The sequence below is a fragment of the Diorhabda carinulata genome, chromosome 8 (assembly GCF_026250575.1).
Source record: "Diorhabda carinulata isolate Delta chromosome 8, icDioCari1.1, whole genome shotgun sequence".
NCBI lineage: Eukaryota > Metazoa > Arthropoda > Insecta > Coleoptera > Chrysomelidae > Diorhabda > Diorhabda carinulata.
The window spans coordinates 9336022-9361591 of NC_079467.1; the positions used below are offsets into that span (position 1 = coordinate 9336022).

Consider the following 25570-nt stretch of genomic DNA (forward strand, 5'->3'; position numbering starts at 1 on the left):
TATTCAAAAACCCCCGTAATGTAAGCACAAGTGTCTATATTTTATATATTGGTTGTAAGCTCAATGTTCAGGTCTACTCAAATAAGTCTAAAAAAATATCTATCTAACACCATAAAAAAATAATACAACTTTCACTATTGTAGAAAACCAAAAAAAGCTAAAACGGGGATATAGGAGAAAATCGATTGTTGACCCTTCGGCCGCTATTTTGATTCTGACTCAGATCAGCTGATTTTTGCTGTATAGAGGTTACATTCATTTTTATATTCTTCTCTTTCTAATTCAATTTGAATAATTACCTGAAGTATGTTAATAATGTGATAAAATTTAATTAAAACAAATTTTTTTATCAAAAAATACGAACGTTTCTATTGTGAGAATTAATTTCAGAAATTACGACATTGCTTTGAGTAACAAAATAAAATAATAATATAAAATGAAAATAGTTTTAGTTTATCTATGATAAAGAGAAGCAATGATTTGTAAAAAATATGAAATATCCAGAAATTGATGCCCATCATCATAAATGAATGCTGAAAAGTCTATATCGATTGTGTATCTGAAAAAAATTTTATTCGAACTAGTAGTGCGAAAGAATGAATTTTTCGCGTTATTTATGGAGGATGAAACTAAGGAGAACTATATTGTGGGGTGTAACTCTAAAATGTGCTCCATATGAGATAATAAAAAATATAGTTCAATAACTTTCCACACTAGCGCTCGCAAGCAATTCGGCGACGATATAAGGAAATGTATTTTATTAATTTATATAAAGTAAAGAAATTAAAAAAGGCGGATAATGAATACATAACGTAGTGAAACGAAAAGTAATCCAAAAACGTGAAGCTCCGAATTATTAATTGAAGGGATTTATATTTTTATCTTTAGTATTTAAAGTAACTATTTAATGAAAATGGTGAAAATTTGTGCAGTTAAATCTTGTTCAAGTGGTTATAAAACAAAAAAAGTAAAAGGAGAAGCATTGGGCTCTGTGTCTTTTTTTCAAGCATCGGTATGTTAAAAATTAATTCCATCATAATTTTAATGATATAACTCTGAAAAATTTCAAAGCCAAATATTCCATATAAATTTTATTATTGGATAATCTTATTTAGAGTTTAATCCTGTAGTGGTAGCGTCTCTTTAGTATACAAATTTGATAACGCAGGGCTCACCATAGCCGATAAGTAAGAATATATTTTTATTCATATTCAAAAATATTTTTCATGCAATTAATACTTAATTATCTTTTTACAATTTGATGAAAAAAATCAGTTTTGATTATTAAATCATTCAGTAACTTATGAAATATATATTTTTTATTTAAACAGAACATAAATTAGGAGTAGTGAAAAAATCATTAATTTGAATATTGATCACAATAAATATAAACGTATTTCAGGCATGAAAATGTATAGATTTTTTTTAGAACAGTATTTTCAAATGGTAAATTTTCTGCATTCGGAATATTTGCAGTTTTTCACGTATATTTCTTACTTCCAGTAGTACATTTTGAGCTGCAGATCTTCTTTTCAAGTGTTCATCTAATAATGATAAGACAATTGTTTTTAAAATGTTTTGATGCTTAATATTTGGATAATAAAGCTGATTCAGTGTATCTCCTCCACTTATTGCCATTTTATGAAAGGAGGCAATTTCTGGTTTATATAGATGCCTGGAATCTTTATCAATAATTTTGTTGTGGTGTAGAGTGGACTCTAATACAATATTTTTGCTTTGGAGTATACCACACAAGGGTAATATCTTTCTGAAAACCAAAGATATCTTTGAATTTTATAGGAATGCTATGTCTATTTTCCCTGACTGTACCAACATAAATTAATCTGTGGCTCTTCAAAAGATAATTTTTAAGTGGTAACATTGTCACATGTAATATTTCCCTAAATTTTGGAAACTCTTGTTATTAGATGCAACACAATACTTTTTGAATCAGTTTTCACTCTATATGGCCCATTTGGTTGCTCAAAGATGTAAATATCTAGGTTTTTAGTATAACAAATCTTCAAGTTTACTAGCACAAATATTTTAATTACATATTTATTGAGTTTTTTTGGTAAGTAGTGGCGGGAACTACATCGCTCACTGAATACCTTCAACTTTTCATTGATTGTAACGTAATTCCCAACTGTAGACTAAACTGTTCAAACACCTGAGTAATAATACCATAGCTTTTTCTCAGCGCCCTTTTCAACATAGATCTGAGTAATTCAAAGCATGTTCGGGTTCCTCACACCTGCACATACTATGGCAAAACATCAAATTATTGGACATTGTAGTTTTATGGCCAGACTTTTGGCCACACGAAAAAAAGTTTTTTTAATTGGAACCCTATGATTCGACGTCGTAAATTTATTCCTCATCCTATTACAAGTAACTTTTACTTAGGTCATTTTTTTTTAAAGGTGCAACCTATAGAAGCGTTACAGGGTTTTTCAGCAAACCAAAACCCCCTTTTTATATAAGAGGAGTAGGTACCATTTAATTGACAATAATGAAACGTGAATGAAATCTATAAAAATTTTTAATCAAAATATTATAATTAGTTACTTTTATTAATTATGTGTGTACATAATTGGGTTTTACAAAAAAAATATTTTTTAATTATCTATGGGTGTGTTGATTTAGTATGATATTAGAAAAAGTAGAGAAAACTAGTTTATCAACACATTAAGTATTGATTTAAACTGATAATTTTTAATCATAAAGAAGAAATCAAGGGAGATAAATTTATCAACAAATTATATATAATGTCTCTATTGTTGAGTTCTCTTGATACTTGTCTCGAATCATTTTCCCTGTATTTTCTAAATAATTTATAATTTGCCTCTTATGTACTTCAGACAACTGACCTATTGGCACTATCGCATTCTTCACATTTTACATGACGAACCAACAGCTTATGCTAGGTAACTGGCATATAATACTAGTTCTATAGAGAAACACAACTGGGCTGTTTTTTGGCATAACATTCAAATTTGTCAACATCAATCTTAGAGTTGGATGAAATAACTAGTAACAATATTTTCAAGGGTTTAATGAGATTTTCATCATACCAGTTGTTGAAGATAAAATTTCAAGAAAAATGAAGAATTCTTGTGCCGTATTTATTTTGTTGCTGTCACCATCTAAAGAAAAAAGTTTTTTCCCTCGTAAACCAGCACAAACCCGCAGTTCATTATTTATGGCAAGTAAATTATAAACCTTCTAGTTAATATCTGTGGAAGTAGATTTCTAAGAGATTTTTTTATGAATGTTTTAAATGGTTTTCATCAAAAAAGTCTATAAAAGTTCAAGCTGCATAAACTGAAATCATGATAATGAAGTTAGATGATTGTAATAAAGATGATTGATTAATTTTGGTACTTGTAGTACTTTTTTTTTTAAAAGGATATTAACAATATATCTTAGGTGGAAATTTTTAATAAAAAAAAACAGATCATGGATAATGATAATGAAAATAGCATAAACACAGCTTAACCACAAAAAATATGGAGAAATTTCAAATATTGGTCCTATGTCCACCAAATGTATAGGTTTGCCCCACTGTGCAGTTCTACCACTGCAGGGTTAAACTTTTTAAAAATTTTGTTGATATCAATAAATGATAGTTTAGAAATTATTTCAATTCATCATTTTCAAACCAATAAATCCAGCTTTTTTCTTCAATTGCTTAATATTTTTATTATTTAATATTTATTTACTACTTTAGTTTCTCTGCAAAACTTGTAAAAATAATAATTGATATTGTTGATTTATTACTTTATTAATATTTACTTTTCTACAGACCCTAACAAGATTACAAGATTGGTCTAAATCTCTAGGTATGAATTTGAAGTTCTCTGATTATATTTGTCAGTACCATTTTCAAGAGAAAGATATCAAAATGTATGACAAAATTGTTATTGGGAATACTATCCATTTACATTACCGTCTTAAAAAAACTCTTCAACCAAATGCATTGCCAACTATTGAACACCAGTTTAAATTAATACCTGAATTTCAACAGGAAGAAATAACAATAAAAGAAGAAAACATAAAAGAAGAACCAATACAAGAACAACAACCTGAACAAGTACAACAATTGGAATACAATGACCAACAACAACAAAATCAATTTAAACAATTTCAAGAACAGAAATATAACATACCAGACAATCACTACGAGCAACAAACATTTGAAGTCAAACAGACAATAGAATGCATGAGGCAAAACATTCCAGTACTACCACCGAATTGGTTATATACAATAAAACCTAATGAAATTGAGTTTATGAGGTTCGATCCTGCAAGTAAACAAATTAAAAACCACATTGTTCTAAATGAAGATATATCTGTTTCAGTATGTATATATTTACTATTTAAAATCCATTAAAGTTAAATAATGAATAAAATACTTTTCAGGTAATTTTCCTCACTAATGAACGATTAAATTTAGATAATAAGCTAACTTCATCGGATGAAATTTTAAATTTTTTAAAATATGTTGAGAGGTGGCCATTATGTGTTGGCACTCAAATGGACAAAAGCAGGTGACACAGTTTTTTAATTGTTATTTTAAATTGAACAGAAGATAGTAGTTTTTTAATTGTTGTTTTACTATAAAACTTACATTTTCAGATATTCAAATGGATGTAAAGGCGTTATAATTGGTGATGAGACTTACAAAAGAAATCAAATGAATCCTCGGTGCAAATCATGCAGAGTTCTTCGTTATCGGTTACAGAAATGCAAGAGTAGTACTTTAGATAAAACAAGTGAATTGAAACGACGAAATGAAAATATGACCAAGCAGTGTAAACGTTTAAAGAAATTGGTGAGTTTGAATTTATTGTTTCTATCTTTATATTCGTTATTCTTAACATTATGTGTTGCTAAGCAGCAGTGTGTCTAGGAGCCTGGACGGAAATTTCGTTGAACCAGGAAAAATCGGGGATTCCATGGGTATTTTCTAATACACCTGGAGTTTTCAGTAAAACTGAGTATTCCAATCCATGGTTGCCTAACTAACGCGTTCTGACGTCGTCTGATATTGACACCGCTTTTGGTATTTTCCCGAAGTTTTAACAGGGTGTTTAGAAGTCTTAAAAACCGGGAGAAAGACAGGAATATCGCAGTACCCAAAAAATCGGGTATTCGACTGAAATTTTCTAATAAAGCAGGAATTTTCAGTGATATCAGGTGAGCCAATCATACATACCAATATGGTGGTGATACAGCTCCAAAACCTTTCCACCGATCTAAAAATCCAATCTAAACAACATATTGAACCTCCCAAGTAAATGCACTCTTACGGGCTCGCGTATCTTTGTTTGCTTTACTAGCGCGCTCTGACGTCGCCTGCTATTGATACCGGTTTTGGGATTCTCCTGAGGATCTAAGAGCCTTGAAAATAGGGAAAATCGGAAAAAGACGGGAATTTCGCAGTACTGGGAAAAACTTTGGTTTCAATGGGAATTTTCTGAAAAACCGGGAATTCTCGGTAATTTTCAGTGAGCCAACCGCGCATACCAAGTTGGTGTTGGTATAGCCTCAAAAACCTTTTATTGATATATGATGTAAATACTTCCTATTATTAACAAATACAGCCAGTCTGTCTGAATTTATGTTTCAAACAAGAATTGTGGATGCGCCAATTTTCAATAGAAGGCGTCACTTTCAATAGCTGGTTCAATTAGATTTGATATACACAAGTCTACAAAAAAAGTTGAGAGTTGAGAACTATTTTGGTTTTTGTGCATAATACTTATGTTTTTGGGTGTGCTGAATTCGGAAATGACTTTCACTTGCTCGTAGAACGTTTCGTTTTCTGATTGTGTAACCAAATTTATTTTGTCATCTAAAATAAATTCATTAGAAAGCACTAAACATATTTTTTCCCCAAGGAGTCACCTTTTAGTACATTTTTGCTTGTAGGAAGCATCTGAAAGGTCTCTCTGAAGCGTTCAACAGTAGTCTGCCATCATTGAGAAGCTCCATCTTCCACGGTATCCTCTTTCTATCTCCTTTATATCTTGATGAAATCGTTTAGCTTGCTCTCCACTTACATCTAAAATTTCTGGAAAGTAAAGTAGTAGAGATGGGAATGAAGAAAATGATCTTTTAAACTCATTTGGCAATCTAAAGTGTGAGATGCTTTTCTAACATTCTTTTGTCGATTTGTTTGTAATTGGTGTCTTTGTTATTGTCTAAAAATTTCTCTATGACCTTTTTGAAGGCAATCCACCTTTCTCTTTGAGGATCCGTCATAAGCTGTCTAATATCTGGTTCAATGAAAACACATTCTTTCAACTTTGCCGCCAAAGGCCTGGAAATTCTGATATCGGGTATTTGTAGCAATTTCCATTTTTTGGAAGTGACTTTACGAATTGCTTCATCAATTCCAGTTTTAAGTGAAGCGGTGGTAGAAGAAATTTATGAGGAGGCACCAAAGTTTCATGTAGGATGTTCTGTTCGCCAATGTTAAGCTTCCTTGGTGGCCAACACTTTTTGATTCAGTAATTTACTCGGTCTCTACTATCCCATAGACACAAAAGTAAGGGAATTTGGTAAATCCAGATTGTTCTCCGAGCAACATGCCCAAGATTTTAAAATCGCCGTCCACTTGCCAATCGTGGTCGGTATATTTTAATTTGCAAAGAACCAATTCCAAGTTCTTGTAGGTTTCCTTGAGGTGTACGGAATTACCGACAGGAATGAAAGCATAGAAACTGCCATTGTAAAGCAGAAGTGCTTTAAGGCTTCTTTATGAAGAATCTATGAAAATACTCCACTGTGCTGGTTCATATGAGATCTTAATTGTATTCATCAAGCCTTCAGTATGGTTCAATCAAGCCTTCAATAAACCAACTCGCCCTCTTACACAAAGTAGGAGGTGGATATCTCTTCTAAGGTAGCAGGGGTCTTGGGCATTGGCATTTCGGGCCCATGAGGGATGGGACGAATAGTTGATTGCAAATTGGGGTATGGAATTGACTCCTTCCGTTTTGGATTATACCCTTTCACATTACTCAAACAAAAGTAACAATCATCACTATGGTTCTTTTGTTCTCGACATACCATAGGAATTGCATATCGGAACGCTTTTTTCTTGCCCACAAACCAATTTCGAAGGTCTTCAATACATTGTTTACAGACTTTAAGGATATATTGAAAAATTCTTAGCCTACTATGGAACCAAACAAAATTTCAATGTCAAAATATTTTATAACTTAACATACTCTCTTCTTAATTGGATACATTTATTACAGCGAACCTGCAACGTCTCTAGACCTTTCGAAAAAAAATGTGTCTTTTTGCTCAGCAAATCAGACCTCCACAGCTTTTATTACCTTCTCGTTGGAAGAAAATTTACCACCTTTTAAACTTTTTTTTCAGTTGAGGAAAGATATGATAGTCGGATGGAGCCAAATCTGGTGAATAAGGGGGGTACTCTAGTAATTCAAACCCTAAATCACGAATTTTTTGCATGGCAACATAAGATTTGTGTGCAGGGGCGTTGTCCCGTTTAAACAAAACACCTTTGGATAGCTTTTCGCGCCTTTTCTTTTTGATTTTTTCCCGTAGAGTGATCAGTAATGTCGAATAGTAATCTCCAGTTATTGTTCTAACTTTATCCAAAAAATCATTCATGATTATTTCATGGCAATCCCAAAAAACTGAAGCAAGATTCTTGGACACGAAACTTCTTAGGTCTTGGAGAGCCAGTGTCGCCATTCCATCGATTGTTGCTTTGTTTCTGTAACGTAGAAATGTACCCAAGTCTCATCCATAGTAACAATTCGGTTTAAGAATGTACATCGTTTTCAAATCGAGCACAGATCGAACGCGATGCTTCTACCGTTGCACGCTTTTGGTCAACATTCAATTTACCTCTTTTGAAGCTTGCAGTTCAATTTTTCACGGTTGCATACGAAGGACATTGATCACCAAGGGTATTAAGCATATCTTCGTAAATCTGCTTCCCTCTTAACCCTTTTAAATACAGGCACTTAATGATGGCTCGATACTCCAATTTTTCGATTTTCACAATTTCGGTGGACATCTTTTAATTTATTGCGTAACTCTGGTTTACTTTTTTGACGTCAAACTTTACACTGACACTGCTTATAAGCTATTGTTCGTTCCTATGGTAACGCAATATTTTGTTTATGCATGGAACTGCTCTAGGCTAACTATCAATACATCCTCGTAAATCAGCCTATAAAATATATTCGTATAAAATTTCATAACTATCATTACAGTGCCAGTATTCTTAGGTCCTCGCTTGGAGCGATATCATTCTCTATCATAGCTCATTCACTATGAAGATGTTACAGTTGTTACATAAACTAGTATCAGCATTCACAACAAGAGGATCTCTATTATCAGTATTTATTCTAAATAGAACAATTTCCCGTTGATCCATATTTTCGTCAACATCGATTTATTGTCGCTGCATTTGTCTACCACAAATAATACATGCTAAGCGATTCGCCATTTTTATTATTCAAATGATGTGTCGAAAATGTCATGAGTCTTAGCAAATTAATTTGTTCGCTTTCCACTCCTCCCGAGGATTGTTTTGTCACCGGTGAGGTCGCTCTTCTACTGTCCTGAAAAAGACCACAGAAAAGATATTGTCAATAATACAGTAACTGTTTAACTGGCTGTAGCCCATTAAACTCTTCAAGGGTAATTTTGGGGGCTTTGGCCATTGAGACTTTTCATTAGCTTGCTTTGAACTATCATTGTGCCAAGTTTGAGAACAATTGACCAAAAACAATTCACTTTCTCCTAGGGTACCTTCTGACACTTTAGGGGTAGTTTTGATAAGGTTGAGGGGTTTAGTGCCAATCGAGACTTTTAATCAGCTTGCTTAAAAAACTAGCTGAAGTCCTCTTACGGTACCCTTGGACTTTTCAGAGGGTCCATTAACATGCTTTGAACTATCATCATGCCAAGTTTGAGAACAATTTGCCAAAACCAATTCCCGTCTTCTTAGGGTACCTTCTGACACTTTAGGGGTATTTTTAATAAGGATGAGGGTTTTCGGGTTTAGTGCCCATTGAGACTTTTAATCAGCTTGCTTCCAATTATCATTGTGTGAAGTTTCAGAATAATTGGTTGAAACCCAATTTTCATAAGGATTGAGCGAGGTCTTTTATGTTTTTATAAGTTTTTATATTTTTAATTTTCTTTTTAATATGATTTTGTTCAAACAATAACAATTTCAATGATAAACTGTTGATATTCAGTGTCGACTCTGAAGCTTCTATATAGTTGTAATGTGCAAACATTGATCTACTACAGTATAGTATCCTGAGAAAAAGAACGATTAGTTTTGATCCAATAATATTTATTTTCAGAATCTAAAACTAAAAGAAGAAATTTTTGAATTGAAAGTGCAATGTGCACGTATGTCCAAGAATTACCAGAAGAAGTTCGAGCCATTGTTGTGAAGCAATACAAAAAAAGTGCAAAAGGACGACCCTACACTTGGATATATGAATGCATTATGATTAGAATAAAAAGTACGATAGCCTATGGAAGTTTGTGTGTTTTTAAAATATTACCCCTTCCATCGTTAGATACATTTAACAAATCAGTAATTTTTGATAGTTTGAAAGAATAGTAAGTCTCCATGACTCATTTGGGCTTGGCGGCATTATATTATTTAATAAAATGTTGCTTTTTTGAAACAGAGCTTTGTGGGAAAGATATCCCTGAAAATTTATAAATTAAGCTAGGGAATCGTGCGTTGGTTTTCAAATTTAATTTCGGCACCAATTCACAAATTAATGATTGAAAGTATTTAAAATAGAGGATTCCATGTATACATTGTGGGGAGTGACTGAGAAAGCTGAAACTGAGAAGTTTGAAAAATTTTAGACATTGACCGAAATAATCTAAATTGTTAGCATATTTGCAACAGTAATCAAAAGTTATCATCTTTATCTCATTCTAAAAATTTGCTGAAATGCTTTCGAAATGGTATAACAAGAAAAGGTAGAATTATTCAAGTTAAAAAGATTTTGGTATCAATATCTGATCACATTTTAAATAAAGTATTAGTTTTGGACCCCCTCCTTATTGACACGATTAATAACTATTTTAGATACCTGTAATTGTCAAAAAAAAACACTCCGTTATACAGGAGGAAAATTATACTCAACCTAATTAAAAAGTGGCACAAAATTTTTCACCATGTCATAAAAGGCGGGAACATTTAAAAAAATAATGTACCTTTTGTTACAAACAAATTAATGTAGATATCATAAGTATTTAAAATGTGTGGTTAAACTTCATCAATTATGTTGCTTTTCTTGCTGAAAAAATTTAAATACAGTTTTAAACATATTTCTTAAAAATTTAATTTGATGAAGTTTGGTAAATTTTATTGGCATTAATTTGGACTATAGCTTTGTAACAACATTTTTGAAATTAGTAAAATAATTAATAATAATCAATCATTTGCTATAACTGAATATAGGTTGCAAAAAAGTGCTGAAAGTTGTTAAAATAGGATAAAATTAAAAACAACATATTTATATATTTCTGTATTGCGCCATTTTGGAAGAATCAATTCGTTTACTAATTTAAGAAGTAAAATTCCATTTTTCCACAACCACATGTATATCATCCATTTTTTTACAATTTATAGAATGGCAATGTAGGCCTTGTGGTTAACTGAACCGATATGATTTGATGTACATCCTAGAATATATAAGAAATCCATCAATTAGCATTTGCGTTTAGTACCAGTCAACTCTTCTTTTTTCAATTTCAAAGCAACGTCGAAATATATAATAGTTTTTAAGAAAAATATTAGTAAAAATGAGTGATTGCAGTGACGAATCTATAAATAATACTCCACCATATATTCGCTTAGCCGCAAAGGAGTCGTATAACACATTAATACCTCAAAAATCAAAAAGTAAATAAGAATTTTGTTATAAAAAGTTCGAGGATTGGACTCTGGTAAACGTAGTTAAAAACATAAAATGTCATCACTGTTTATAAGAAAGAAACGTCGAGTAAAAACAAACCCTCCACTATTTGTTAAGAACAGTGATATATATTAAAAGTAACATTGACATTTCAAGTAACCCTAAATTGCGATGCTTTCTTAAATTGCAATCTACCAGATATAAGACTAAAAAATTTAAAATTTTAACGCCGGAACAAATAAAATAAATTCTATAAAAAGCAACGGATCGAGAATATTATTGGCAAAAGTATTAGTAAAAAATGCATGCTTTAATTTTTCAGAAAAATGCGTTACATATATTGTAATAAATGCCTGTGGCTTATATTTAGGGCTAAAAGAACAATCTTGAGACTTAAAATTTCTCAAAGTATGGTATTTTTATCTCTCATTTACTGATCTACGGTTTTCAAATGCAGTATCCAGAAAAATTGACGGAATTTTTTTCTAGTTAACACATTTGAAAAGAAAGGTATTTTGGTATTATCACTTGTTAACCAGTAATCTAACAAATTTGGCAAAGCGATGGTACCCATATTCAAGATTACTCCTATAAAGATCCAAAATTTCTCTGTTAGTATCGCGCCATGAATGCCATATTTAATTTTGACTCAGAGTTTTCGTTCCTAAATTGTTAGTGGGGTAATATTCCTCTCTGATACAACTCCTCTGTAAAATAGAGCTTGAAAATTTCCACAGGTTCATCAATATTGAATATTTGTGACCCTAGAACTTTATTTCCTATTGAAAAGTTTATTCTTGACAAGGGAATATCACTCCATGTATTGGTGTCTGCCTGTGGTGCATCTTATTCCTCTGAATCCGATTTAATAATTTGATTTCTTTTTTTTTTCTCATTAGTATAACGTCACTATCTATCCCAAAGGCATCTCCTAGTAATATTTCACAAAAATCATCCATGCAATACAAAATCTAGTTCGTCTTCCACATCATTTATTTCACTATCGTTAAAATTTTCGCCTTCCATCTTCACTACACGAGGGGTTATAACGTAATAATTATAAGGAAACGAAACAAAATAAAACAATTACTATTGTATGCACATAATATGCAGATCATACACATAGGAACATTTTTGATTATCTAAGAATTTAAGAGCACTGAGTGAGATAAACAAACGTGTCACAAATGCGGCAATAACGGATATATTCCTAACACACGAAATGCAGCTGCATGCAAATGCAGCGACAACATAGTGCAAAGGGTTAAATAAAACATCTCATACAAATTAAAAAAAAACACCATTTAGCATTTCAAAGTAGTAGGTGTCTACATAATGCTGTAAATTATAAACGTTTCAATCATAGATTTGTGCTAGAATAGTATGTTAACGTACATGTATACGGAGGGAAATATGGTTTTAATAAAATTTTAGGTAGTGTTTATTCAAAAATTTAAGTTCAAGTTACCTTAAATGATACAAAAACAAAAACCGACCGATCCTTTGTAATTCCTAGTATGTTTTAAGTGGTGTCTAAAAAATATAATCTGCTTAGAACACCAGAGAAAGAAAGATTTTTTGTTAAAGGAAAATATACCAAAAAGTAGTTGGAATTAACAATAATAACAAATAGAGAGAGAAATACTTTCTTGTCACAAAATTGTGACAATTTGTAGACTGAAGCTTGTATAAACTAAAAATAACAAATAAATATACAAATAAAATAAAATTTCAATGTACAGAAGAAAACCACAATGGGTAACAAAACTATAGGTAATAGTAATAGTTAATAATAATCAATACACGAGTCCATAGCCAAAATTAAACCACTATGTAGCATGCCCGGAATTGAATATTATTATTAGAATAGAAATCGTTTACAGAGTAGAATGCAGTATACCCTGAAATTTTTGCGGTATGCGAAAAAGATGATATTGATTTGATTTCAATTGGCAAGTGATTGTACATTTTTTGCATTGTAAAATATTGACCCCAAACGGAATCAAAAATGAATAAGGAAGGAAGAGTCAGAATTTTTAATCTTTTAAAGAAGTTCCAGCAGTGAGCCCTGTCGCTTTGTCCGAGTAGCTCGTCGAACAAATTTCTACTTTTAATCCTAAACCTTAGTCAAACTGACGATGTAAATTTTGTTTAAACTTACCTGGTTATCATCAAACTCAAGCAGTGATCCTTTCACTATTACGGTTCAAGGGCTACTGAGTGGGGGAAAGCACTGCTGAGTGTTGAACCTCTTACCCCTACCTGAAAGGGTTTTACCAAGAATTGTTTGATCTTAGTCGTCAAACCGACGAAGGTTTAGTATTCTAGGGTTAATACTGAATATTTTCTATTTTCAGAAAAATCTTCGCAATAATTTACTCATAATATTGTCGAACAGAAACTAATGTGTGTACATATATATTTCCCAACTTATATTGATAATTGTTGACATTGTAAAAATATCTTGAATGAATCGATCAATTTTTGTTCAAATGGCACTTGAGCAAGGCCTTATGTTCTATGTTGTCTGATACCAGACTCTAGTTTTATAATATAATTTTGATTATAATTTTAACCGTTGAATACTATTTCACTCTAAAGGACAATTATAAACTTTTACACTCGCGCCAGCCAACTTTAAATATTTGAAATAGCTAACCTCAAGTAATTTTGACCCTATCTAATCAATAAACTATATTATAATTTGGAGAAAAGTGTCAATACCTAATTTGTAGATAAAGTTCTGTCAAAAATCGTGAACTTTTGAAACTTTTATTTTCTAAATATTTCACGATAACAAAGTTGATAACTGGAACTATAAAAAATCTCATTTTATCATATGATTGGTATATAAAAAAAGGTTTTCCAATGGGGACCTGACAATTTTGAATTTAGTTTGTGAACGTAACTTTTCACGTAAACATCGAACTGTCACTTTCAGTTTATTCACTAGACATAACCTTTTTATCATGGTAAAGTACACGAACGAATAACGTCTGCAAATCTTAAAAATTTACCACATAAATTCGGAGTCGGTGACCGCTACTTTAAGAGCGTTAACTCCGATTTTCGGTCGTAATTCTCGACCTAGTAGACAGACAGTAACAAGTTAAGTGAAAAAGTTTGAGCCTACATATTCGTTGTGTGATGTTGGCGTTCCAGTGAGACTACAGGTCGAAGTGTCAAAAATATCGCTGCCGTCGAAACGTCCGTAGCAAATGATCCAAATCTAACCTAACCAATTCCCAAGAGTTGGGCTTCGCTAAGACCACTTTATGGCGAATTTTACTTTACACCCATACAAGAAGAGGCTCACTCAATAAATAAAGTCGATAGACCATTCGAAGAGACGTACGTTCTCTAATTGGGCTCTGGAAAAGATGAACCAAGATGATCAATTTCATCGCAAAATCATCTTCAGTGACGAAGCTCATTTCTGGTTCTATGGGTTTGTCAATAAACAAAATATGCGGTATTGGGTGGGTGGAAATTCACATGTGCTTAATGAAAAACCACTTCATCCACAAAAGACAACTATTTGGTTCGGTTTGCATACCGGCGACATCATAGTGGTCACGATGTTACTGTGAATGGTGATCGTTATCGCGCCATACATATCGATTATGTTTGGCCTGAATTGGAATATATGGACTTGGACAAAATGTGGTTTCAACAGGACGGCGCCACACAGCACACGTTACAATCAATTACACAAGTTTGAGCGTGTTATCTCAAGAAATGGACCAGTCGATTGGCCGCCTCGTTCGTGCGATTTAACGCTAGATTCTTTTTTGGGACTACGTCAAGTCATTGGTCTATGTTAATAATCCGACGACGTTACAAGAGCTCAAAGCCAATATTGAACGCGAAATAGCAGCCGTTTCGGCCGAAATGTGTGGTCGAGTCATGGAAAATAGCATCCAACGAATCAACCGCTGCAAAAGTGCCCGCGGTGGCCATATGAGCGAAGTCGAGTTCCATTCATAAATGTTTTGAATGTACTTCAGCCCGATAATAAAAATTTTGAAATATCTCAATCGTTTTCATTTTATTTTGATAAAAAGTTGTCAAGTTCTTATTGGAAAACCCCTTATTAAATTATTTTAGCAAATCAGCTCACTCAATGTGACTATCATGGACTTTCCGTCACAAATTAGAATAAAAGTGTTATTGAGACAATGGAAGGTTCTATTTCAAAAAACTCACTTCTCATTTTATAGTGTAATCGCAAGGTTTCTTCTCCTCAGTCATAAATTCATAATAGTGATAAAGAAATTTACAAAATAACGAGAGAAGTTTAAAGCAGAAGGGAAAAATTAATTATATATTATTTTCTAGTGAGTCGATAAATTTGGCACTCAGTGAAGAACATCAATGTGAAAAGAAGAACCAAGATAGGTAGCGACCATTATTTACTGATGATGATATTAAATTACGAAGGTTGAAAAGGATATATAACTAGCAGATACTAACCGTAAAGTTCAGTAAAATAGAAGACAAAAATAATGTCGACAGTACATAGTATTTTAAAGAGAGGATCTGCAAGAAAATGTACAAAGATAATTATAAACGATAACATAATAAGAACACTCCGTTGAACAGAAAAAATAAAGGCTACTAGAAATGAAAAGACAGCATGGACAATATACTTGAATAAGATATACTAACATTTTCAAAAAAATGTTTAAGGAAGAAAAGCAGGCTGGCCATACGTCCCGGTTTGGCCGGGACAGTCCCGTTTTAGACCACTTTTTTGTCCGTCCCGTCGGTCTCCGAAAATAATCTACAATGTCCCGGTTTCAATGAAATAATGCTAAAAATAAATATTTTTACAAATCTAAGTGATAACTTACTTATCAACAGTTTCATCGTATCTCATAAAAGCTTACAGCAATTGGAATACAGTCAGTACAGTATTAAAAAGTGTAAAAGTATTCATAGTTTCTGTGCTGCTTCGGGCATATTTGCGTGCAGCGACTGTACTTCGCAAAGAGCATAGCTTTTCTTGCTGACTGTACCGCCGCGCCTGCGCAAGTCGGTGACAGCCGCCAATGCCAGTCAAGAGCTCTTGCTACTCACCAGCAGTCGCCAGTCTGGTCTGATGTATTAACTCTGTGTGTACAAGTACAGTCGTATACGTGTGCTCGGATTTGTGAACTTCGTCTGTGTAAACTTGTGATTTGTAAGTGTCATATAGTAATGTGAATAATGTCTCTCTCAAAACAGCAAAAAAGGTTATGTGTTTTCAATGACGATTTTGAGAGAGAATTTAAGTTTATTAAAACTGACATTTCTACTACTGACAGATGGGGCCGCTAGAAAAGGGAAGAAGAATGTGTGGCGACACCTTCAACAAAGTCTAGGGAAAGAGATAATCGGAGTAGGGTGCGGTGCCCATATAGTCCACAACTGCATTCAAACAGCTGTCGACACTCTGCCGTTTGATATTGAATGCTTCACCGTTAAAGTGTATAAATACTTTCACATTTATACCGTTAAAACAGAAGAGCTGAAAGAATTTTGTCAGTTTGTTGGAGTGGAATACTCAAAGTTACTAGAGCATGGAAACACTCGTTTTCTGTCCCTTGGCCCAGCTATTACACGTATTCTAAAGATATTTGAAGGCCTGAAGTCCTACTTTCTCTCCCAGGATAAATGTCCATACTTTATAAGCCAGCTTTTTGAAAATCCATGTTTTAAGCCACGGCTGATGTTTGTGACATCCCAGATTTCAACTTTCGAAGAAACTATTTTGAAGATAGAGAAAGATAATATCTCAGCTACTGAAGTTGCTTGGCGCATAAGCTCACTCAAAAGTGTGATGAAATCTAGAGAGGAAGAGGAATTTATTTCAACAAATGTGATAACACTAATATTAGACTTAGAGAAGAAAGGAGAACTGAATGTCCAAGTCTTTAAAACAACTGTGAGAAAGTTTTACAAAACATGTATTGACTACTTAGGCAAATGGGAATCGAGCTTCGGTGGCGTACAAAACTTGCAGTGGATTTTACTACAAACAGTTCCGTCATGGAGTGATATCCAGACCAGCCTGTCTAATCTAAATGCTAAGCAGATAAAGGAAATATCTGAGGATTAAGCTGAAGAAACCAAACTCTTTGACCAGTGGCAGTGTGTAAAAGAGATTGTGTCTGAAAACATAAAGGAATGGAACGGAGTGGACAAAACAAAGGCTAAAACTCCTGTTGACGAGAGATGGAAGCAAATATTTTCAAAGCTCAATAGTGAGGACATTGCATATGATGCTATTTTGACAGTAGTTGAATTTGCAATGTGTTTGCCAGGAACCAGTGCTCCCGTAGAAAGAATTTTTTCTATTATGAACAATTTGTGGACATCTGAAAAATCACGTCTTGATGTTATGACAATGAGTTCAATGTTGATGGTTCGAGTAAATTTTAAATACACTTGTGACCAGTTTTACGAGACGCTTTTGAAAAACAAAAATGTATTGAGACAGATAAGTTCTTCCCAAAAGTACTTTTGATATGTTAAAGATAAAGCTGATGAGTAGGCTGTACCCTCAAACAGACTAGGGGGTCCAACAGACAAACAAAGTTTTTAACTCAACAGACTTTCCATGTGTAGCCAAAGTTACAAATATTACTAAATAATTAAATGCAAACTATAAGTTTTATCTACAGTGGGAACAATAAATTGGAAGAAAATAAATAACTCTAGTTTTGATTCAACAACAAACTCAACCCATTCCCAAAAAGTCTAAGGTAAACCGCCCTAATTAATTACGATCACCTACCTAACACCAATGATGTTTAATTCTTATTTTGTCCATATAATAGCCTCCGCCAAATATTTTAATGTATGAAATTTGTTTTTTGGAATAAGTTACAGACAGAAATATTTATATAGCTTTTTACTTTGTTTGTATAAATAAGAATCAAAGATCAACGACGGTATTAGGTAGGTGACTGCATTTAGGGTGGTACCGATTTACCTTATAGGTTTTCGGACTACACAGGACCCCCCCCCCCCCCCCCGAAGTACTGCAATGTCCCGGTCCAGGCTAGACATTTATGGCCACTCTAAAGAAAAGATTAATACGAGGATATATTGAAAAATTCTTAGCCTACTCTAGAATCAAACAAAATTTCAATGTAAAAATATTTTATTTCTTCTTCTTGCTCTGCAAACAGACCTCCACAGCTTTTATTACCTACTCGTTGGAAGAAAATTTACGCCCTTTTAAACTTTTTTTCAGTTGAGGAAAGAGATGTTAGTCGGACGGAGCCAAATCTGGTGAATAAGGAGGATGTTCTAGTAATCCAAACCCTAAATCAAGGATTTTTTGCATGGCAACATGAGATTTGTTTGCAGGGGCGTTGTCCTACAAAAACAAAACATCTTTGGATAGCTTTCCGCGTCTTTTCTCTTTAATTTTTTTCCGTAGAGTGGTCAATAATGTCGAATAGTAATCTCCAGTTATTATTCTACCCTTATCCAAAAAATCATTCATGATTATTTCAAGGCAATTCCAAAAAACTGAAGCAAGAACTTCTCCACCAGATTTTTAGACACGAAACTTCTTAGGTTTTGGAGAACCAGAGTGTCGCCCATCCATCGATTGTTGCTTCGGATCGTAGAAATGTACGCAAGTCTCATCCATAGCAACAATTCGGTTTAAGAAGTCTACATCGTTTTCAAATCGAGCACAGATCGAACTCTATCCTTGCACGCAATTTTTCTCATATCTAAATTGACGTGAACTATATGATGAACGCGTTCGTATGAAATATTCAGTGCTTTAGATATCCGTTTTAGCCCAATTCGACGGTCTGATAAAATCATATCATGAACTGCATCGATATTTTCGGAGCCTGATACAGAAACTGGCATTTTCGATCGGTCATCATCTTCAATGAAAAAATTACTTCTTTTGAAGTTTGTAGTCCAATTTTTCACGGTCACATACGAAGGACATTGATCACCAAGGGTATTTAGCATATCTTCGTAAATCTGCTTTCCTCTCAACCCTTTTAAATACAGGTACGTGATGGTGGCTCGATACTACAATTTTTTGATTTTCTCAATTCACAACTTTCTTCTTTTAATTTATTGCGTAACTCTGATTTACTTTTTTGACGTCCAACTGTACACTGACACTGCTGATAAGCTATTGTTCGTTCCTATGGTAACGCAATATTTTGTTTATGCATAGAATTGGTCTAGGCTAACTAGATATCAATACATCCTCGTAAATCAGCCAGTAAAATATATTCATATGAAATTTCATAAGTATCATTACTGGGCCGGTATTCTCAGGTCCTCGCTTGAGCGATATCGATGTCATAGAATGCGAGGGGATCGAAATTCACTGTTGTCTCGATCCTCATGCCCTCTCCTCGCAATAGGAGAATCAAGTTAAGTCAATTCTAACTAGAAGAGGTTGAAGAAATTGTTGCAGAGCCCCATTGAGTTGGTTCCGGAGACCCTCTAATATAACTCTCTAAACTTTTATATATATTTTGACACAATTAGGATATATCTGAAGAAACCTAGATCAATACATCCTCGTACATGGAAAGTCTCCGGATTGTTGTAAACTGGCAATCAAAAGCTTTTCTATGGCATGATGATGAAACAACGTGACTAACAACTAATCTTGACTCGTGGAATTTATAAAATTTAGAGTTACTTATACTATTATATTCTCCTAGTCGCGACATCATTTCCTAGGCTCAGTTCCTGATGTTCTATTTGTTAATGGGATATTTTCCAAATGAAGTAAATTATGAAAATATAACTGATATCTGGGGACATTATATATCTATTATTGTGATGATAGAAAAATTCTAATTTTTGTATATAAGTATTTGTTCTATACAATTCTAATAATCATAAAGTAAACATTGATTCTAGATTCTTAAAATAATGATTTGGATGTTTATCTATGTGCAACTGAAAACAGAATGTTATCCAACGGAGATAAAAACCATGATAAAATTTCGAATTATTTATAAAATTTGTGATGGTTGTTCATCATATTTTCTTGTTATATCAATTATATTAATTGCCACATTCCGTGAAAAGTAATTTCATTTATCTGGAGATATTTTACGACTTTATACGAAAAGCTAATTTTTCATTTAATCCACGTACACAGATTAAGTCTGGAAATTTCTGAGAAAAGCTTAGGATGTCATTTAATCTGGCGTCCATTTTGCCGTCTAGACAAAAAGTCGACGCCAGAGCGCTGCGACGCCACATTGAATGCGACGCCAGAGAAAATCACACGAATGTATTGAAAAGTTTCATTGGTACTTTTTTTGTGGATTTAGTTTACGAAGATTCATTCCACTTGTACCTCCTATTCGTACAGGAAGGTTCAGTTGTTCATTCAATGTGAATTATTTTCCATTGTTATAAACTTTTTTTCCAATATAATAGTGTAGAAAAGTCGAATGAAATACATTCATTATTCATTTTATGGTATTTATGAAAAATTCTGGAACTATAAATTGATATTCGTCAACGTGAAAACCCCTACCAATCTCCATCGAATAACAGTGAAATTCCAACTTTTAAATGAGGTGTATCGCTGTTTTTAACATATCTCTTCAATCAAATTCTTTTCTTCACCTTGTTTTGTTTTTTATTTGTTTGTTTACTTATGAGTGAATCCGCAATGTCGTGAAACAATTTGAATTTGAATTTTATTTTGTTAAAAAAAGCTCATTTTTGTCTTAATCATTGATTAAAATACTACAGTTTCCACGTGAAAAAGAATTGCACAATAATTACTTCTGATGTTTGATATAATATAAGCCTTTTATATTTGACACTTAATTTATATTATAAGTTTGGGATCAATTTTACTTAGATACCTTCATTTTTCACTAAATTAAATTAATTTTTTTTTTTGATAAATCCTTCTGATTTTAGGTCTTTTTATAGAAAATTAGAATCAAAAAACAGGTGAAAATTTACGTTTCGACTTACTTCGATCTTTATCAAAAAATGACTTGACATTGACCATTTGAATGATAATATTAATAAATAGATCGCCTACAACATGAATATCAGAATAAAAATCTGTTTTAACCACAAAAAATATTTTCCATAGTTGTTACATTTCAAAAATATATTGCAGCCATTAATTAAATTATTTGTAGTTGCATCAAAATTTATAACATAAAACTATAAATTCGACTTAGATTGTTTGAGTCTCTTTTTTAATTGATTGCTTTCTCGTTCCTATATATCTGAACCATTTCGAAAAATTCTCATTTTCTTGTATTTGATTTCCTTTCAAGAATTTTTTAATTTTTATAATTGAATATATATTTTTTTCATATTTCATGACGTTGCTACAGTTTGGTGTTTTCCATCATTGATGACCTTTTAATCAATTTTTTAAATACTTTATGTTTTGATGTTTAATTTTTGTTTTGTAGAAGAATAATCTTGGATTTATACACAATGTCTCTCACTAACTTAAATTATTTATATGATTGATATAAGTGCACTGAACTATTCACTAAACTATACACTAAGACTTATTGCTAGCATTTATCTAATTTTATCAAATGCTTCATGGTTTGTAAAAATCATCGATTCCAAACTTTTAAGTAAATTTTTTATATAATTTTATACAAAAACATCGTAATTAAACATAAATGGACAAATTATGTAAAACTGGAGAGCAAATTAATGAAAGCATTTCATGAATAATCAGAAAAGTCTGATGCTCTCTTTGGAAAATATTATAGCAGGAAATAATTTTGGTAAGGAATTGATACAGGAACCTCTTTTGCTTTTGAGAACGAAGATTGTGGTGTCGACGATCCAGATTATGATACAACCAAAGAATTTCACCAGAGCGACATTGATTCCGAAGAAATTGTATATAGTCCACTAATGATACAATTGATATATAAGGTTGGCAACTAAGTACTTTCGCTTTCTACTTATGTTAGTGCTATACTTTGCTGTTTGTCACGTGATACTGGTCACATTGATGTAACTTTCGAAGCAGGTAGTGCGTGATTTTTACTAAAACAATTAGTTGTGGGTTAATTTCAAATAAACGAAACGAACATTTTCGGCATATTTTAGTTTTTTATTGCCATAAAGGAAAGAAAGTTGCTGTGGCCTACAGTATATTATGTAAAGTATATGGTGCTGATTCCTTAACAGAGCGCACGTGTCAGAATTGGTATCAACCAGCACAAACTACATCGAAAGCTGAAAAACAACAAAAAAACCTCATGCTGTCAGTTTGGTGGGATTATAAAGGTGTTGTGTTTTTTGAACTGCTTCCAAGGAACAAAACGGTGAATTCTGATGTTCACTGTCAGCAATGAATGAAACTGGATTAGGCAATTAAAGGCCAGAATTGTTAAACCGGAAAGGTTTAGTGTTCCACTAATGATAATGCAAGGCCTCACACATCTTTAGCAACTCATTGTAAACTATTGGAGCTTGGCTGGGAAGTGATGCCACATTCCCCATATAGCCCTGATCTGGAACCAACTGATTATTTAGAAGTTTGCAGAATTTTTTGAATCAACAATCTTTCACAAATGACGATGACCTTCAATCGCACCTAGTTCAGTTTTTTGCTGATAAGAACCAGAAATTTTATGAACGCGGAAACATGAAGCTGAAAGGAAAATGAAAAAGTTAATTGAGCAAAATGGAAAATATATAATTGATTAAAAACTATTATTTCATATAACAAAACCGAAATGATTTTGTCGCCAAATATAATAATTATAATAATAGATAATTAAACATTACAAGATTGCACAAGAATAGAAATTGGGTAATTGGAATAAAAACATGAATAAGAAGAAAAGAATGTTTTGTCTTGTGGGATAAGTGACTTGATACATGATTTTTTATATCCACTAAATTTTTAATTTTGGGACGTTTATTAATTGTTTTTTATCTAAATAGTCTGAAGCATCTGGATCCAGAGGCAGCTATCCACATGCCCTGAACCCATTCTTTAACATCTCGGGCTTGAGTGTAGTTTTAAGTAGTTTTAAAGAAGTATAAGAAAATTGTCCTATTTTTAACACATTTCTACATCTCCTTTTCTCTATTCAGAAAATTCTCTTTCTCAAGTGACCTTCAATGGATTGAAAACTCGTACATCCAGTGGTTGCATATTCAACAAATGATTTTTCAGTCATCCGACTATTGTCAGATCTACCAATAGCTCATTATAGGAGGAACTAATTCCACTTCTGCGTTTCTGATGACAAGAGTTGTGGCACTTTGTTTTTCGTCAGAATTAGTTATACCACGAACCAGTTTCTGTATTTTTTCTTTACTAAAACCCAATTGTTGCAAAAACTTAAAGAAAAAACTGTTTCATGATAATTGAATACTAATTCCCGATTTAAAAATTAGTGTAATCTATGCATATTTTGAAAAATAAATTCTATAAAAATCGAAGACACCACAATTAATTATTGTGATATTTTGATATTTTCATATTCTTATATTGGATTTTAACCATCTTTTCAGTCTCCGGGGATAAATTATTCTATCAAAATATATAATTATATTTTGATAAAGACCGCACTAGGTTGAAACGTTAAGATTATTATTTTTTTTTCAGACGGATGTGGGTACTTAGTGACTCCATTTTGAAGATCTTTGATTGAATTGATATTTTAAATCGTAGTTCATTGAAAATATTATCAGTATTTTATACACTTTCCTGATATGAATAATTACAACTTGATGATTAACTTTGTTTACTTATTCATCTTAGATATTACAAAAAATATATATGAGCGAAAATGGAGCTTCATAAAACTTTTGTTAATATAATTTTTAAAATTATTTATCTAATTTCGGTGACTGCATTTTGCTCTCAAGCTCTTGGTGGATCTAGGTAATCTATTGAAATTTTTAAAAACAACGTGACAAAGAAAAATTTTTTTCGAGGTAACCTTTGCATTCGAAAATGTAAATATAGACATGAGAGGGGATAATTTCTTCGTTTACTCTTATTACCATTGAATATATGTACTTATTACTTATTACATTATAAAAATTAGAAATATAAATAGATTTATATTATATTAACACAAATTTTTAGCTATTTAAGTGTTAGTATTAAATGGATTATGCTCAGTCGTACCAATAATAATAGAATAAAACTTCTTTCAATCGTACTATTAGAATATGGAAGGCTTAAAATTTTTTTGGCATATGGAAAACATTTTTCGCCTTCGCCAATTAAATCGCGTCAATCGATATATCTAAATGTATTTGGTGATTTTGATGTCCACACTCATTTCCAAAAAAGTAACTGTTAATATGAATCATTCTTATTTTATATCGTACAAAACAGTTAAATGTCCAGCTGATATATAAGACGATTTCCAGAGCTAGCCATAGCCCCCTTCTCCCCTCTCCACGTCAACGAGACCTAATAAATATTCTATATGAAACTTCTCTGTTCATATTTTATTTTAATGACCAAATTATAGGTTGATACCAAATGATTTTCGAAAGAGCAATAAGTTGTGTAGAAGAATTTAAAATAATATTAATGAATGGTGCTCTCACTTCCACCCAAGTATTTCTTTTAGTCAGTCTTTCTCCTGTGGAGCTATTGCTTCAATTGCCAGCTTCATCCAATGGTTTTTTCATTTCCATGGCTAAAAAGTATTTTTTTCGTATTTACAACTCTAAAACAAAATTAATTTTTTTATATAAAAAATGGATAGATCCCAAAAATTAGGAATTAATTTTAGGTAATTATCTTTTCTGTGAAATGTATCTAACTCAACTAATTATCTTTGTAGGTCTCTTTCATAGTGAACTGAGCAATTGTAACTTGTGTTTCATCATAAAAATAAGTCATTGCTGCGATTTAGTTTAATGATATTGGTATTGGCCATTGTATTTCCGAATCAATTTGTTGTTTAAAGACGGTTCTGATATCCTCATCATTTGTAAAATCACCTTATTCAATAAAACACTATGTTACATCATAGAAATGGTTTGTATTTACAGTATAGTATTGTAGTGTGATAATACAGGGTTTACTTGTCAACTATATTGTCTATATTTTCTTTTCCTTTTTTTTTGAAACCTCTTGTGTAACTTTTTCTGCGATGATTCGCTTGCTGAACTTCCCGGTGAAGTGACCAACAGTAATCCCCCATCATGTTGGTGTTCTAGCGGTAACGTTTTTCCATCACTTTAACATCCTGGTGAAAACGCTCATCTTGCTCCTCACTAACATTTCCTAAACTGTCCGGGAAGTAATCGAGGTGGCTGTTCAAAAACTGAACTTTCAGGCTCATCAAACATCCTAACTCTTCAAACTTTTTCAGCATGCTGGTAACAATAGACTTATATTCTGGGTCTTTTTCATTTCCCAAGAACTTCTCAAGCAGTTCAGCTTTCGTTAAGCCCAGATCCCAGTCGTTAAGCTCGACCTGAGTAAACAATTTAGGCTCTACATTTTCTATAACACATTGAAATTCTTCATCGTGCTCGTCTAACTCCGACTGTACATCAGAAAATTCTTCTGTTACAATAGAATTTAAGTCCTCTGGTGGTTCAAGGAACGACAAGTCTACACCGTGCCTATCTGGTCGGATAGCGACGGAAGATTA

At 32.5% G+C, this 25570-nt stretch overlaps 1 protein-coding gene across 2 annotated transcripts; it reads left to right on the top strand.

The window, feature by feature from the left end:
• Positions 1–301: 301 nt before the first annotated feature.
• LOC130896986 (uncharacterized) lies at positions 302–9548 on the top strand. Of its 2 annotated transcripts, none has more exons than XM_057805436.1 (5): positions 302–1012; positions 3806–4360; positions 4423–4550; positions 4639–4834; positions 9366–9548. In XM_057805436.1, the coding sequence occupies exons 1-5, from the start codon at positions 908–910 to the stop codon at positions 9456–9458; spliced, it is 1077 nt and encodes a 358-aa protein (XP_057661419.1). In that variant the 5' UTR covers positions 302–907; the 3' UTR covers positions 9459–9548. The 2 variants fall into 2 exon arrangements, with proteins under 2 accessions (XP_057661419.1, XP_057661420.1); XM_057805437.1 differs by having other exon boundaries at positions 504–1012; positions 4028–4360.
• Positions 9549–25570: the final 16022 nt, after the last annotated feature.